This window comes from Balaenoptera acutorostrata, chromosome 14, assembly GCF_949987535.1.
Source record: "Balaenoptera acutorostrata chromosome 14, mBalAcu1.1, whole genome shotgun sequence".
NCBI lineage: Eukaryota > Metazoa > Chordata > Mammalia > Artiodactyla > Balaenopteridae > Balaenoptera > Balaenoptera acutorostrata.
The window spans coordinates 69,731,595-69,747,100 of record NC_080077.1 but is presented as its reverse complement, the minus strand read 5'-3'; the positions used below and the strand labels follow the sequence as shown (position 1 = coordinate 69,747,100).

Sequence of the window (15,506 nt, the reverse complement as noted above, 5' to 3'; positions counted from 1 at the left end):
AGTTTAGCCTATTATTACTTCTTTACCTAACAACACCTCAGGAAATACTATATTGTGGTGGGCAGTTGGAGAGGCAATTTAGATATTGAGAGCTAACCAGAAAACTAGTAAAGTAATTTGTAATACATATGAGGTTATCTTTATTCATTTTATCTACCTTTTAGGATCACAAGAAGCCCAGTTCTACACTTTGCGAACGGCCAAAGCTCTGGCAATGACTGCACTGGATGTTATTTTTAAACCAGAGCTGCTAGAAAGAATCAGAGAGGACTTTAAATTGAAACTTCAAGAAGAAGAGTTTTTAAATACAGTAGAATAAAAGGAAGATTTAGGAGCCACTCACGGATCATGAAGAAGAAGTTATGATTTTCTTCTTTAATCTTTTTTAATGAGGGAGGAGGGCATGGCTTGTTTTTCATTCTTAAGGGAGTCAAATTCCTCTTACCTGAAAAGTGAGGACATGATGTGGAGAAAACACATTGCCTCATATCTAGAGTGAAAATTTCACAACTCTGTATATGATGGAATTGTGACATTTCAGGGCTGGTATGTAATGGCATTTCATAAACAACCTGGATGACACATGGTTTATCAGTGATAACATTTTATAAATCCGTATGTTGTGTGAGTGTATTTGAAAGATCCAAGAGATTTCAAGCCTTATATCCAGAATTGCCACATGAAAGATTTTTTTTTGATATAGGGTGGTAACATTGTTCTATAAAGTTGTTTTAAAATTCAAGTTCTAAATTTAGGGAAGGTTCATCTGGAATATCTGACTATATCTGTTTTGGTTTAGAGAATTTCTTCATTGACAATAAAAGTACGCTTTTTATCAGAAATGCTATGGGGAAACAACTAGAAACTCAGGTACAAAGAATAAGCTTTAGTTTTACCATTTGAAGGAAAATGAAAATGTTCTTTTTTATATATAATTTACTCTGAGAGGTGGCATTAAAGTGCTATTCCTCATTCCATATTTCAGTAATAGAAAAAATGGTAAATGGATAGGATTAGACTCTTCCTGTAACGTGTTTGCTTGGTAGCCCCATGGGTTCCAGAGGAATTTAATTAGAGGAGTGATGTCTGCTTATCTTGAATGTTAATGCCATATAACTGATCCCCTCTACCTAGCAGCCCTATTCAGGTTTCTTCTCAGAAGCTAGCCTGTCCAGCTTGAGTAAACTCAGTAGTTTATTAAATTTAGGGGACAGAATTCTAAGCCTCCTTAAGCCCCATGCTAGCTCAATATAAACTAAAAAGTATTGTAAGTTTTTCCTGGTGTGACTTTCTCGAACATGATAAAAGAATGTGAAACAAGTATCCAGTAAAACAAATTTTTTTTTTTTTTAAAGGCCGATGATTTTTTTTTTTTTTTTTTTTAATTTATGGCTGTGTTGGGTCTTTGTTTTTGTACGAGGGCTTTCTCTAGTTGTGGCAAGCGGGGGCCACTCTTCATCGCGGTGCGTGGGCCTCTCACTACCGCGGCCTCTCTTGTTGCGGAGCACAGGCTCCAGACGCGCAGGCTCAGTTATTGTGGCGCATGGGCCCAGTTGCTCCGTGGCATGTGGGATCTTCCCAGACCAGGGCTCGAACCTGTGTCCCCTGCATTGGCAGGCTGACTCTCAACCACTGCGCCACCAGGGAAGCCCAAACAAATATTTTAAGCTGTGAGTATAGTAAAGGTCCAGTAGACTTTATTTTAAAGGGAGTCCTCAAGTTTGAGTGTAAGCATTGCAGAGATGGAAGGGGAAGGAGGGAAAAGTGAGCATTTGGCCTCTCTGCTGTAAGCAAGTCACTTGGGTGCTCTCTGCCTTAGGCTTCTCATTTGGAAAGTTAGATTAGATCCCTCATCCTTACAGTCCTTTAAACCTCTAATTCCTATTCTATCTGAAATTATTTAAAGTTGAAACAAGGAGAAGGGAATTTGGGTGGAGAGTTAGTAGTTGAGAATTGCTTTTCTTCCATATCAGAGGTCTGCAGACTGCGGCCTGATTTGGCAAGCAGCCTGATTCTGTATGGCTAGCATGCTGGAAATGGTCTGTACATTTTGAAAGGGTTGTAGAAAAAAATAAAGCATCAGCGACCAGATCGTGTGACCTGCAAAACCTAAAACATTTACAATCTGGCCCTTCGTAAGATAAAGTTTGCCAGCCCATCCTATGTAACAGTAAAATAAAAACTGTTTCTCTTTGACTACATCATATAATCAGATCTTCTCCTAGAAGAAAACTTGAAGTCTCTGAATTGAAAACATTAAGAAAGGGATTTAGACAGCAGTGCTCTGTGTTGACCATCATAATGCATCAGTGGTTTCTCCTCATTGAGGGTTCTGGCTCTTTCGAAGTTCGCTTTCTTTTCGCATTTACTTTGTTCTGGGATACAGCTACCCTGCTGCCTTAAGGCTGTCCTCTGTGCAAGCCGCTCTTCTAACCCTTCACATCAGCTTTTAGAACATGATCCTCCATGACACTCTTTGATTATTTATAACCTCAAACAGGCATGGTTGGTATGTATTTTGCAAACAGAAGAGGGATCAACAAAGGCTTCACGCTGAGAATTGGATATGTCCAAGACCTCTGGTTTATAAAAACAGAATTAGTTTCCTAATTATCAATTTAATGCATTTCTCAACTACAAGCTTCAAATTCCTTATATAAATCCTGCACTCTAAGGAATGTGGTTTTATTTTCTAAAGCCTCGCTAAAATTCTAGAACAGTGATTGTTAACTGCTGTCCTGACCCACTGATATTCTCCTATCTTTTGTGAACTGTCACAAGTTAACTGTTACTCATACGAAGTATTTGTGATGAATTTACTTTTTAAAAACGAATTGGAGAAAATGTCAGGTTAGAATTCTGTTGTTGCCAATTCACTTGTGTTCTGATAAGCATCCTGCATGAGAGAGCAAGGTGTCGAGTTGCTGCTGATGTGCAGGGGAGAGGTACAGTCTGTACCAGTGCTATCTGCCACAACCCAGTCGTCGGAGGAGGTAATGTTGACATACCGCTAAGATTTGTGTCCCTTCTGAGTTTCTGTAAGATTTTGTTTTCCTTTCAACATTTAAAAAACTTGGTCAACATATGGGATTACCCATTGGAATATATCCTGGATTTATCATGTCAGAAAAGAGGTTGAGATGCTCCAGGGTCTATCTAGAAGTATATATTTTTTTCCCCAGATCTCACCTTGACATTTTACATTATTTTACTTTAAGTTATTTAATATAATTCAGACTTTTTAAATCCCTTTTTACTTTTTATATATCAGTGAATTAACTGAGCCATATTACACTAAAGAGTGTAAATAAATAACATAAATAACTGCTGAGTCAAAAATCTGTCCAGAGGAACAACTGTAGCTAATCTTCACTATGCCATTTGAATTCGGGAGACTACTTCATTTGTAATGGTAGTTTTTCCTTTTGGAACTAAGTTCTTTCTTTATCCTCATACTTCAATGGCATGTTTGGAATGTGCTAAATTTTCATAAACTTTTATACTTAGCTTAAATTATCATTATTGATTAGTCCTCATATTTTGGATTAAGTCTCCAAAGATTTTGGAAGATAAATGGGGAAGCACTCGATTACAGGAGAACAGTGTCACTTTTAGATAAAAAGGGTTATATATAGCTCTTTATATTTAAAAGACAAAAATTTATTTTTAGGAGGTTGACACATGAAGAGGACTTTTTCAAAATTTTGTGTCTTGATTTTGAGGAAGGGGGCAGCTAAGTTTTTCTCCCAGAATTAATTTGAATGATGACACTTTACTGTCACTTGGATTCAGTGACTGTGCGTTATTCCTCCACTAGATTGTATGTTCTTTGAAGCCATTGTCTTCTCAATATGCTTAATTTCCTTCAAGTACACTAAAACCTGACTCATCTGGAAAAAAACAGGCCAAGAAGCTGAGTTCATGTAAAGTTTAAAATAATATAATTTTTAATATATTGAATTAGTTTCTGACCTAAACTAGAGATATAGGTAGACCTGCCTGAGGTATCTTTGTTTTTATGGAAAATGCTTTTATTGCATGCCTTTTTTTTTTTTTTTTTTTTTTAATAACTTTCACTGTTCACAGCCTGAATGGAAGGCCTTTTCCTCAAATAGCAACTTTTGGCTATCTTTGTTAAATTAATAGACCTTAAAAGTATAATTCAAATTAATGGTTTAAATTTAATTACAGATTGAAAATGTTTTCTCTTTTGTGACTTAATTTTAAAAGCAGGCCTGACTGAATATGGGACCTGTATAAAACAATTATGTGGTACTGCTAATTACTAAGTTGCTATATACTATATAATAAGACTGAGTATATCTAATATTTAGCTTGCCTCTTAAAATTCTCAGACTGCTATTCAGTTTTAAAAACTACCCACAGTTTATGAACTACTCAGGAAGATTTTCCCTTTTAATTGCTTCTTCCTGTAGTACTCATAAGGGCTGGGGCATTTAGCATAAACTAGAACATTTTCATGTGTTTATGGATACTTTTATAAACTGAAAGTGTTTTGATTTCCCACAATCCTCCAAAGGACTGTTTGTTTATTGATGAGTTGTGTTGATATTTTTGCTGTTATAATTTCAGCAATGGAGTTCAGTGAACATTTGTCAAGGAGAGCCTACTTCTAAGCACTGGGGGTAAGACAAAGAGTAAGATATGGTCCATGCCCCCAAAAAACTTGTGGTTGGTGGTAAGTTCTCATAAGATTTGCTTCATCTGAGCAACACTGGGATTGAGGGAACATCTGAAGGCTGCTGTCTTGGAAATTTTTGAGGAAGTGTTTCTAAAACACTTAAAAATACCTGAGTCATGTCAGTCTGTTTGAATAGAAGAAATCGATATGAAAAGTCTTTTCTTAAAAAGTGATTGTCTTATTTTATAATATATTCTTTTTAAAAAACCATTTCTGATAGCTGTGTTTTATACATTTCTTTTTATCTGAAGTATCTCTGGTCTTCTGGAAAATGTCCTACATAGCGCTAGCCTTCAAACTATCAAAGTAAATTTTCATTGTAAAATGAATTAATTGTCTTTGTGCCAGCTAGCAACTCTTTATAAGACTGTAAGGTATGAAAAACTACATCTTTATTTTTTTTACATACTTCAAGCATTTTACAAACCAATTAAATAGTTGAGGATAGTGCATTTTGACATGTATGAAATAATTTTTTCAAGTAGGCAATCAGTCTCTATTACCATCAGATCATAGTCATTTTTAAAATGTTAATACATACATATTAAAGTATGTATGAAAAAAATCTAAAATGTTAATAAATATGTTTATCAAATAGCAATGGTCTTGGGGTTTTTTTCAACATAATTAGGGAGTTTTAAAAATATATGAAGATAAAGAACAGTTACCCAAATACAATGTGATATATTATATTCTCTTATGCATCAGTATTACAGATGTTGATTTGCTTTTAAACTTTGAACGTCGTATTATTTATATGAGAATTTTAAAAGAACAATTAAGTTCTTTTGTTTAAAAATAAATGTTTTACTAGTCTCAGATGCTGAAAAATGCCAATGCAAGTTTTACATGGTAAGAGGTAGGTACATAATTACAGTATTGAATTTTCTTTAAAAAATTTTCTTTCAAATTTTTTTTCAACTTCAATACAAAGTATTGAAGTAATAACTCAAATGCCGCAACTGAAGCCCAAGTGGAATTCTCCACTGGATTGGAAATATAAAATAATTAACAAACTGGTCCTTCACCACAGATGGTTTGAGAAGCACTGGTCTTGAACTTTACATGCTACATAGTAGGTGCTCAGAATTACTTGCTGAATGAATGAATAAATAAAAAGGTGCCACTGGTAAAAAAAAATATTTCCTCATACTGACGTTTATGTATTGTGCGTGACATTTTACTTGTTCAGTATTCATCCATTATCTGTAATAAGGTGAACGAGAACTGGGTTAGGAGTCTTTTACCTGTTAGCCATTTAATCAATACATGCCAGTCAGTCTTTCTCTGCCTTTAAAATTTCCTCATTCAGCTTCAAATGAAACAGCAAATGTGAAAGTACTTTTTCCTTTTTTAATAAAACCGGGTTTTACAAATGTGAGGTTTCATTGTTATTAACAAACCTTTTTTTTTTTCTTTAAGTTTCAGGTGTACAGCATTATAATTTGACATCAGTATACACTGTAAAGTGATCACCACCACAAGTCTAGTTACCATCCATCACCGTATGGTTGAGCCCCTTCACCCATTTCTCCCACCCTCCCAACCCCTTCCCCTCTGGTAACCACTAATCTGATCTCTGTATCTTATCAGTTTGGTTCCGTTTTATTTTGCTTGTTCATTTTTTGTGTGGTTTTGTTTTGTTTTGTTTTTAGATTCCACATATATGTGAGATCATATGGTATTTGTCTTTTCCTGTCTGACTTATTTTGCTTAGCATAATTCCCTCTAGGCCCACCCATGTTGTTGCAAATGGCAAGACTTTTGTTATTTTTTATGGCTGAGTAGTATTCCATTGTGTAATACATATACCACATCTTTATCCATTCATCTGTCAATGGACACTTAGATTGTTTCCATTTTTTATTCTCTCTAAAACCTAGCATCACACTTCTCTATGAAATATGAATTATGAAAAAACTAAAGAATATTGGTCAGGAACATAAAACACAGGAAGAGAATATTGCTGTGAAATAAAAGCTGGTCTGACTAGCCCCAATGCTCTCTTGGCTAACACTCTGCACATCTTTGTGATGTCCACATTGTATCACAACAATAATAAGAAACCCTCAGACTCCTGGAGTGCCTTTTGAACTACCCAACAGAGAATAAATTATTTTTGATATAGTTTTAGTCAAGTGTATTTTACAGTATTTTAACTCTTTAAAAATTAATTATCCAATATGGCCATATGGTACCTGCATATTAACCAGACAATATTATTAACCAAATCTTCCTACTCTCCAGTCATGCCAGCAAAAGTTTATTAAGTACTATAGATGCCCACATATAAGGCAAGGTTTTCTCCAAAGTTATCAGAAAAGAGAGTAATGCTTTGTATTTGGGTCTTTACAAAGTCAAATTACAGAGTTCTCTCTCAGTTACACAGCTTTGAGAGCAAAGTACTGTCTTGGGAAAACATTACCATGGAAATCACCTCAGTCGATGCTACTTTTAAATGCTTGTAGAGGTCACCTGAGAGAATTGCTAGAAAAGATAGCAAAGAAACAACATGAATTTAATAACTTATTCTTCATAATCACTAGTATAGATATCAATGTAAACCAGCCTTTTAAAGATGTTTAAAAAACAATATGTGATTATGTTGCAAAGATCAAGAGTAAATACTTGTAAGATGCACTGGATATACTATTATGCAGCTGAATAAGTCCCATGGGCATCTGTTACGGGCTGAATTGTGTCCTCCCCAAATTCGTATGTTGAAGCCCTCACCCCCCAGTGCAACTTATTTAAAGACAGGGCCTTTAAAGAGGTAATTTAGGTTAAATGAGATCATAAGGGCTGGGCTCTAATCCAGCATGACTACTGTCCCTAAAAGAAAAGGAAGAGACACCAGGGATGCATGTATTCAGAGAAAAAAGCCATGTGAAGACACAGCAAGAAGGCGGCCATCTGCCAGCCAAGGTAAGAGGCCTCAGGAGAAACCAAACCTGTTGACACCTTGATCTCGGACTTCCAGCCTCCAGAACTGAAAGAAAATAAATTTCTGTTGTTTAAGCCACCCAGTCAATGGTACTTTGCTCTGGCGGCCTGAGCAGACTAATACAGCATCATATATGTTGATTCGAATGGTGGAGTTTCCCAAATGGGGTAGATGGAAGTTCAGATTACGTGCCCCAGAAACCTGCCAGATGGTTTAGAGTGGCCTTGCTCATGAGGACAAAGCAAGTGGCAAAGATGTTTGTGAAGTTTGAAATTGTTTCATAAAATAAGCATGAAAAAGGTAATGTTCTAAAAATATTTTTAATATTAAAAGTTGACGTTCAGGGGCTTCTCTGGTGGCACAGTGGTTGAGAATCTGCCTGCCAATGCAGGGGACACGGGTTCGAGCCCTGGTCTGGGAAGATCCCACATGCCGTGGAGCGACTAGGCCCATGAGCCACAACTACTGAGCCTGCGCGTCTGGAGCCTGTGCTCCGCAACAAGAGAGGCCACGATAGTGAGAGGCCTGTGCACCGCGATGAAGAGTGGCCCCCGCTTGCCGCAACTAGAGAAAGCCCTCACACAGAAATGAAGACCCAACACAGCCAAAAATAAACTAAATTAATTAATTTTTTTAAAAAAGTTGCCATTCAACTATTTCATCTATATTCCTTTACGTTTTTCTACTAGAGTTTGCTAAAAACTTTTTTTTTTTGATGAGCTTTTATTGGAAGAAATGGGAGATTGCCTTGTAATTAGGCTTTCTGCAAATTTGGGTTTTTTTAAAGATTAGAATAAAGTATAGCCCTCATTAAGAAATAACATGATATTATTTAGTATAGGGATCAGTCAAATTAACTTTGGAATAAAAGTGGCATTACTGTGTACAGAATTTAGTTGAGTTTCAAACAAATGCTGTCGGGATAAGTTTGGTAGGGGTTGATCCTGTAGATATATGGTATGAATAGCTATTTGTTTTTTAAATAATACATCAGATTAGAACACTCTCCTTTATCCCATGCTCTTAACATCAGTGGCCATTGTTTTCTGGTTCACAGAAAATGCTGGTATTCACTGAGTATAAATGGAGATGTCCAGTGATGTGCTCCCATTTCTTTTTTTAAAATTCAGAAACCATGTATTTCTCATCCTAAAGAGTTACAGGTAGTCCCAAATTATGCATTTCCTTGAAAAGTTTATGCAGAAAAAAAATCAGTCTATTCCCAAGTTCCTCAGTGAAGATACCACATTACTGACTTCACTTTGAACTTGGACATGCTCCAAGGTGGAGATGCATGAAGCAGTAACTATTAAACAGGGAACGCTTAAACACACAAGTTTTCTAGGCTAGTTACCTCTATGACAAAACTAACAAAATGCATGCATATACCCTCTTCTTCAAAGTTTCCCTACCATGGAAATTTCCTACCCAAATCAGAAGCCATTGTACCCCATCAAAAGAGCTTTTCTGGTGAAGAGGTAAAACCTCAGGAACCACAAGATGTAAATAAAAGGAATATTATTATTGCCTTGTATTGAAATCAACACGAGGAGATGCATATAAAATAAGAGGCTATAAACTGAAGTATGAATTTTGATCAAAGTGGGGTTTAGGTGCATGTATGTTCCATGTAAATGAACTTCAGGTGCTTCCCAGTTCCACTTGGTCCAGAGAATAGAATGACACTCACGTAAGGGACATGGTTCATATGAATAAGCATGTAGGGTCTAAAAGAGGTTGAACCACAGTGTGCCCACCTCACTGGCAGCATGCTTTTCTAGGGGATCTCAGTAACAACTATCATCAGTTGCTATGGGTGTCTATACCTGCAGCACTGAGTATAATGCTGTGTACACAATAGGTGGTAAGTGCAAATTAAACCAGTAAGTGTCTTGTCAGTGCAGTTTTGGAAAGATGGAGAAGGGTGGGTACTGTGAACTTTCTTTTCATCATAACCTTAAATTATTTTTCATCATTCAGGTATTTCTGTAGTATATATAGAAGAATGTGAAATTTATAGAATTACAGGCATTTATGAGAAAATCGACCAGTATATTAAATTGAATAAGATGTATGCAGCTGGAAAAATGATTCTGGAGTATTTATCAATGGCATGAGTGTCAATCTTCATGCTCACGTAGCTGCTCCTCTGGCTTTTCCTCTGCGGGGAGCTCCTCTCCGAGGCCAGCGTCAGCTGCACCATCATCCTGTCTGGCTTGTCTCCGTTGTCGGTCGTGTAGTTGCCCAGGTCGTTCACCTCCCCGTCACTGTAGCTGCCGTCCAGCAGGACCGCGCGTGGCTGAGGCAACCCGCAGGTGCAGGGAAGCTGCGGACACAGCAAACGCACGTTGGGATGCGAGCTCAGCATCCTCTCTCAGAAGCCCTTCCAAAGAAGCTGCCTAGTGGAGAGCATTGCCTTTTTCTAGTTTCTATTATGGGGCTGGGGGAATAATGGTGGTGGCACAGTAAACATTCTAAAACAGCAGGTAACCCATCAACTGTTAGGAAACATCACGTCATATCAGAGACCCACAAGAAGGTTCATGATCAGATAATCGGCATGTTCTCCATGAGATCATAAACTGATATGAGCCCTGATAAAAATGTTTACAATTATTGCGTGCATGTGTGTGTGTGTGTGTGTGTGTGAGAGAGAGAGAGAGAGAGAGAGAGAGAGAGAGAGAGGGCGGTGGGGGGTTGGGGGAATTTGAAAGGTGTGGCATTGTGGGGATAGTTCCTCCTATGTAGCTAGAGTTTTCTGGAGGAGATAACCATTGAATTGCAGACAGGAGGACGAAAGGGAAACCAGGTAGGAGGGAAGATGATCTGGGAAGTGATGGGAGATGTATGAGGTCACATGTGGAGGAAAATTTCCTAGAATGGAGGATATGTTTCCCTAGAAGATTTTATATATATATAAATATATATGTATTATATATATATATGTATATGTATATATATAAATATATATGTATATATATTTATATATATAATGTTTATTGAAGCATTTATTATAGTGGCAAAAAATGGAAACAATATACTGCCCATTAATAGGGGAATAAATCATGTTACATCCAAGCCATTTATTATTATACCACTATTAAAAAGAATGTCTTGGAAAAAGAATTCCTGGAAGCTTCGTTTATGATACCTCTATGTTCATAAATCATTTGTTCCACCGTGTTGAACTGCCATTTATTTTTATCACTAAACTACCAACACCACCAAGATTAAAGGGACCACGTCTTAGCTAACTTGGCTTAGCAGCTCCTGGTATATGGTAGGTGCCAAATAAATATTTGAATGAATGAAAGAAGTAGCCCGGAGTAAATTTCACACCGTTTTTGTTTGCTCTTCACACCAACCCATGAAGTAGGTGGAGGAGGGGGTGTCATCGTCCCATTTGACAGAGGAGGTTGGACCTGCCCGGTGTGCAGAGCTAGTCCAGGCCCCCGTTCCAGGGCAGACACTCTGGCTCATGGTAAAGTCACCTTCTCCTGCGGCTTCCGCTCCTGCACGGTGGTCAGGTAGTTGACGGCCGCGTACTCCAGCACCGAGAGGAACACGAACACGAAGCTGACCCAGAGGTAGATGTCCACGGCCTTGATGTAGGACACGCGGGGCATGGAGGCGTTCACACCCGTGATGATGGTGGACATGGTCAGCACCGTGGTGATCCCTGCAGACACCGTGAGAAAGAAGCATGGGTTTGTCTTTCACCAAACGCACCGGATGGCTTCGTGCCTCTGTTCTTTCTCCCAGCTGCTCCTCTAGCCTAGAATGTCTCCATCCCTGCCCCCTCTGTCTAGCAAACACCTGCTCACCTTCTCAGTTTTAGCTTTTATGAAGCTTCTCCTGTTCCTCCAACCCCCATGCTCACCCTTTCCCGGCTCTGTATCCCTGCATCTTCATCACAGCCTTTGCATCACTCTGTTCTTCGGCAGAGAGCCCCTGACAGGTTGGCAGGGTCTTTCCATTCAATTGCACAAAGCAAAGATTGCAGGGGCGTTCCCTGGTGGCCTAATGGTAAGGATTCCGGGCTATCACTGCCCTGACCCAGATTCAATCCCTGGTCGGAGAACTGAGATCCCGCAAGTCTCAGGGCACGGCCAAAAAATAAATAAATAAAATAAAAATAAATGAATAAAAAAACAGATTGCATATACGAGCAAGTACGTATATTTCTTGTAACTCCTTCACCAGAAAAGGGAAAAAAGGTACACAAGTTTTGTTTTAATCTTTGTGCCCTTGTTGCTGGTGTAGAATCTTGCAGTCCTGGGCCTATATTACCAGCTGTCAGGGCACCTCTGGCAGAGCCCCATCCCACCATGCTGCACCTGGCTGCGCATTCTGCCGTGTTGACTTGAGGACTCAGTCAATTTTACCGAGAATGATGTTAACCTCATTTATGGGAAACAGATTTTTTAAACTAGAATGTTTATTTATTGAGCACAGTAACTGTTCAAGCTACAGAACAACCGTTAAAGGCCAGGGCATCTGTCAGTGGAAATTTCCCCAAGATTTCAAATTAAGCTCAGAACATTTGCTTGGCAAACACCAAATCACAGCGGATTGGGGTCATCTTAAGGGCCAGCACCAATCCTATTTCACTAAAACCTGGTGGGTCATCTTTCCTTTGAAGCTCCTGGACGTATTAGCAATAGTGCTGTGTGTGGAGTGGGTGCAATATTTAAAGAGGGGAAGAGAGTTGATAGCAAATAGCTGTTGATGGAAGGCTTGTAGAGTAGGGATTCTCAGACTTGAGTATGTATAGGAATTACGGGGGCGGGGTAGGGGGCGTGGGCAGTAAAACAATGATAATAATAGCTAGTTCGTGAGCTTTTTGTATGCGAATTAAGTGGGATAATGTATGTAAAACAGCCCAATACTTCACAATTAGTATTAGCTGTTACTATGTTACCTTATGGATTGAAAGCAGTGACAGACACCAATGATAAGGTGTTTTTATCTTTGTGAACCAAGGCAAAAGATCACAAAGACTTGATCAACAGATCAATGAGTAAGAAGAGGAAACCAGTCAAGACAGGAAAAGGTAATAGATGTGCAAGAAAGTGGAAAAATAATAATAAAAAAAAAATTTGGACAAGCAATTTTAAAAAGCGAGACTTCCTAAAATCTGGTTAGTTTTCTGACTTTAAATTGAAGAATGCGGGACATCCCTGGTGGCGCAGTGTTTAAGAATCCACCTGCCAATGCAGGGGACACGGGTTCGAGCCCTGGTCCGGGAAGATCCCACATGCCGTGGAGCAACTAAGCCCGTGTGCCACAACTACTGAGCCTGCGCTCTGGAGCCCGCGAGCCACAACTACTGAGCCCACATGCCACAACTACTGAAGCCTGCGCGCCTAGAGCGCAAGCTCCGCAACAAGAGAAGCCACCGTGATGGGAAACCCGCGCACCACAACAAAGAGTAGCCCCTGCTCGCCGCAACTAGAGAACGCCGCGCGCAGCAATGAAGACCCAACGCAGCCAAAATAAAATAAATAAATAAATATTTAAAAAAGGAGATAAATTGAAGAATAATTTGCTTACAATAAAGTGCACAAATCCTAAATATTGAGCTCAATGAATTTATATATTTCTATAACTACCATACAAATCAAAATATTTACAGAAAAAAAAAATTACTGGGGGAGCTTGTTCAAAATGCAAATTCTTGGTCCTCTCTCAGAGCTTCTGATCCTATACATGTAGATGGGACCCCGGATTCTTCATTTTAAACAATTTCCCCCAGAGACTGTCACAAAGATCCCTTGGGCCACCTTTGGAGAAACCCCATTACAGAATGTGACTTTCTTAGGCAGGTGGGCAGAGGAAGCACCACAGACCAGGACCAACCGCCCCAGAACTCAGCTCTAACAAGATTAAAGATGAGTTGTTTACATGGGAACCTATGGGGACCTAGAAACAGCTTTGCTGCATAGATTTTTTCTCTTTTCTTTTTTGGCCTCAATGCTTTTGGGATCTTAGTTCCCAGACCAGGGATGGAAGCCAGGCCCTCAGCCATGAAAGTGCAGAGTGCTAGCCATTGGACCACCAGGGAATTCCTGCTACGTAGATTCTTAATAGTGGCATTTTACCTGTGAATGAATAACAAAGTTTTTCCAAGTTATAATACCAACAGGGGTTCAGGGCCAATTTGGAAAGAATGGTTTTATCTGGAAGGAATTACTTGTGTTTTCAGATATCTGGAATGTGCACTTGAGAGGTTTCTTACCTAAAGGGACTCTGGCGGGCACAGCTCTGCGGTCGATCCAGAAGGACACCCAGGACAGCATGACCATCAGGGTGGCGGGAAAGTAGGTTTGCAGCAAGAAGAAGAAGATGTGGCGACGCAACGTGAAGTTAATGTAGAGACGGTTGTACCAGCCTGGGGGACACAGGAAGAAAAGAGAACACACAGCAGAGCCACTCAGCTCCTTCATAGGACAAACTTTATTCAGAGAATCATAAATGCCTTAGACGCTTCCCTGGAAACTTACCCTACCTTTATAAAGGGGAAGTGAGAAAAACCATGGAACAGGGTGATTATACGATAACTCATACCGCATGGGTGAGTGAGTCCATCTCAAGGAATTTTGGCCCTCATTCTGTACGTAAAGGGAACCAGGCCATTGAAGACTCTTGTTACTCAAACTACGGCACAGGGCCTGGCAGTACCGCCATCACTTGGTTGCTTGTTGGAAATGCAGACTCTCGGGCCCCGCCCCAGATCCTACTGACTCAGACCTCCTTTTAACACTCCTCCCCACGTGATTCCTATACACGTTAAAGCTTGAGATGTATGGATTTAACAACGCCCATTGGATTTCTTATGGGGGAAAATATGTTTGAAGTTAAAATACCACGCTAAGTACAACGATGCATTTAGGCTATGCTTTAGCTCCACCCTGTTGTTCTTTACAAGGAAAACTTACAGGGAGGAGTTGAAAGGAACAGGAGAATGGTGGAAGGAGAGGAAAAGGCAGGATAAATTTGACATGATGAGGGCTGAAAATAAAATGGGGACTTGGCAACATGAACTAGAAAACTTGGCATCCAGGACAATTTTTGTGCAACGGTTATAATTATAACAGCTCCAAGAAGTGACTGTGGAGGTGCTTACAGACTGAATGCCTGTGTCCTTCTCAAAGTCATGTGTTGAAACCTAATCCTCTATGTGATGGTATTTGGAGGTGGGGCCTTTGGGAGGTGATTACATCATGAATGGGATTGGTGCCCTTATAACATGTGTCTCGGAGAGCTCCCTCACCTCTTCCCCCATGTGAGGACACAGTGAGTCTCTGAACTAGGGAGCGGGCTCTCATCAGACACTGAATCTGCCGGGACCTTGATTTTGGACTTCCCAGCCTCCAGAACTGTGCGAAATAAATTTCTGTTGTTTGGAAGCTACCTAGTCTATGGTACTCTGTTATAGCAGCCTGAAATGGACTCACGCAAGGAGGAAGGTCAAAATGCTAAGAGTCAAAGGAATGGGGGATCCCCCAAAGGACCAAGACTGGTGGGTGATGTATGCAAAAGATAAGAGACGTGGGATCGCCACATGTTGGAAGGGAGCAGTGCCCTCTGTTACAGATCAGAGAGACTCAAACGGTGGCACTTCTCTGGGTAGTCAACCATGCGATGTTTTAGCAACAGAAACTGCATAAAGATTAGAGCAAAATCAGCCTGAAAGGTAATTGGTCAAGAAAGAGGCAAGGGTTGGAGAGAGTGAAGCTCAGCTGTAACCTCAGCTGCCAAGAGGAAGACCACAGCGCCTGCCCTCAGGCAACGTCAGTGCATGGGAGGGTTGGCAAGCTTGCCCAGGCCCTTGGTTCAGAAAGCAACAACACTGCCCAC

At 39.6% G+C, this 15,506-nt stretch overlaps 2 protein-coding genes across 2 annotated transcripts in view; one reads left to right on the top strand and one right to left on the bottom strand.

Moving 5' to 3' along the window:
* The window catches only part of PM20D2 (peptidase M20 domain containing 2), a 29,419-nt gene extending 24,120 nt beyond the window's left edge, over positions 1-5,299 (top strand). The window contains exon 7 of the mRNA XM_007195947.3: positions 165-5,299. Coding sequence (XP_007196009.1) covers positions 165-319 — 155 coding nt within the window. The 3' untranslated portion in view covers positions 320-5,299. The remainder of the gene's footprint in view (positions 1-164) is intronic.
* A 3,932-nt stretch (positions 5,300-9,231) lies between these two features.
* LOC103014826 (gamma-aminobutyric acid type A receptor subunit rho1) overlaps positions 9,232-15,506 on the bottom strand; it is a 32,242-nt gene continuing 25,967 nt past the window's right edge. Inside the window, exons 7-9 of the mRNA XM_007195949.2 lie at positions 13,885-14,037; positions 11,138-11,325; positions 9,232-9,972 (exon numbers count right to left, since the gene is read on the bottom strand). Coding sequence (XP_007196011.1) covers positions 9,679-9,972; positions 11,138-11,325; positions 13,885-14,037 — 635 coding nt within the window. The 3' untranslated portion in view covers positions 9,232-9,678. The remainder of the gene's footprint in view (positions 9,973-11,137; positions 11,326-13,884; positions 14,038-15,506) is intronic.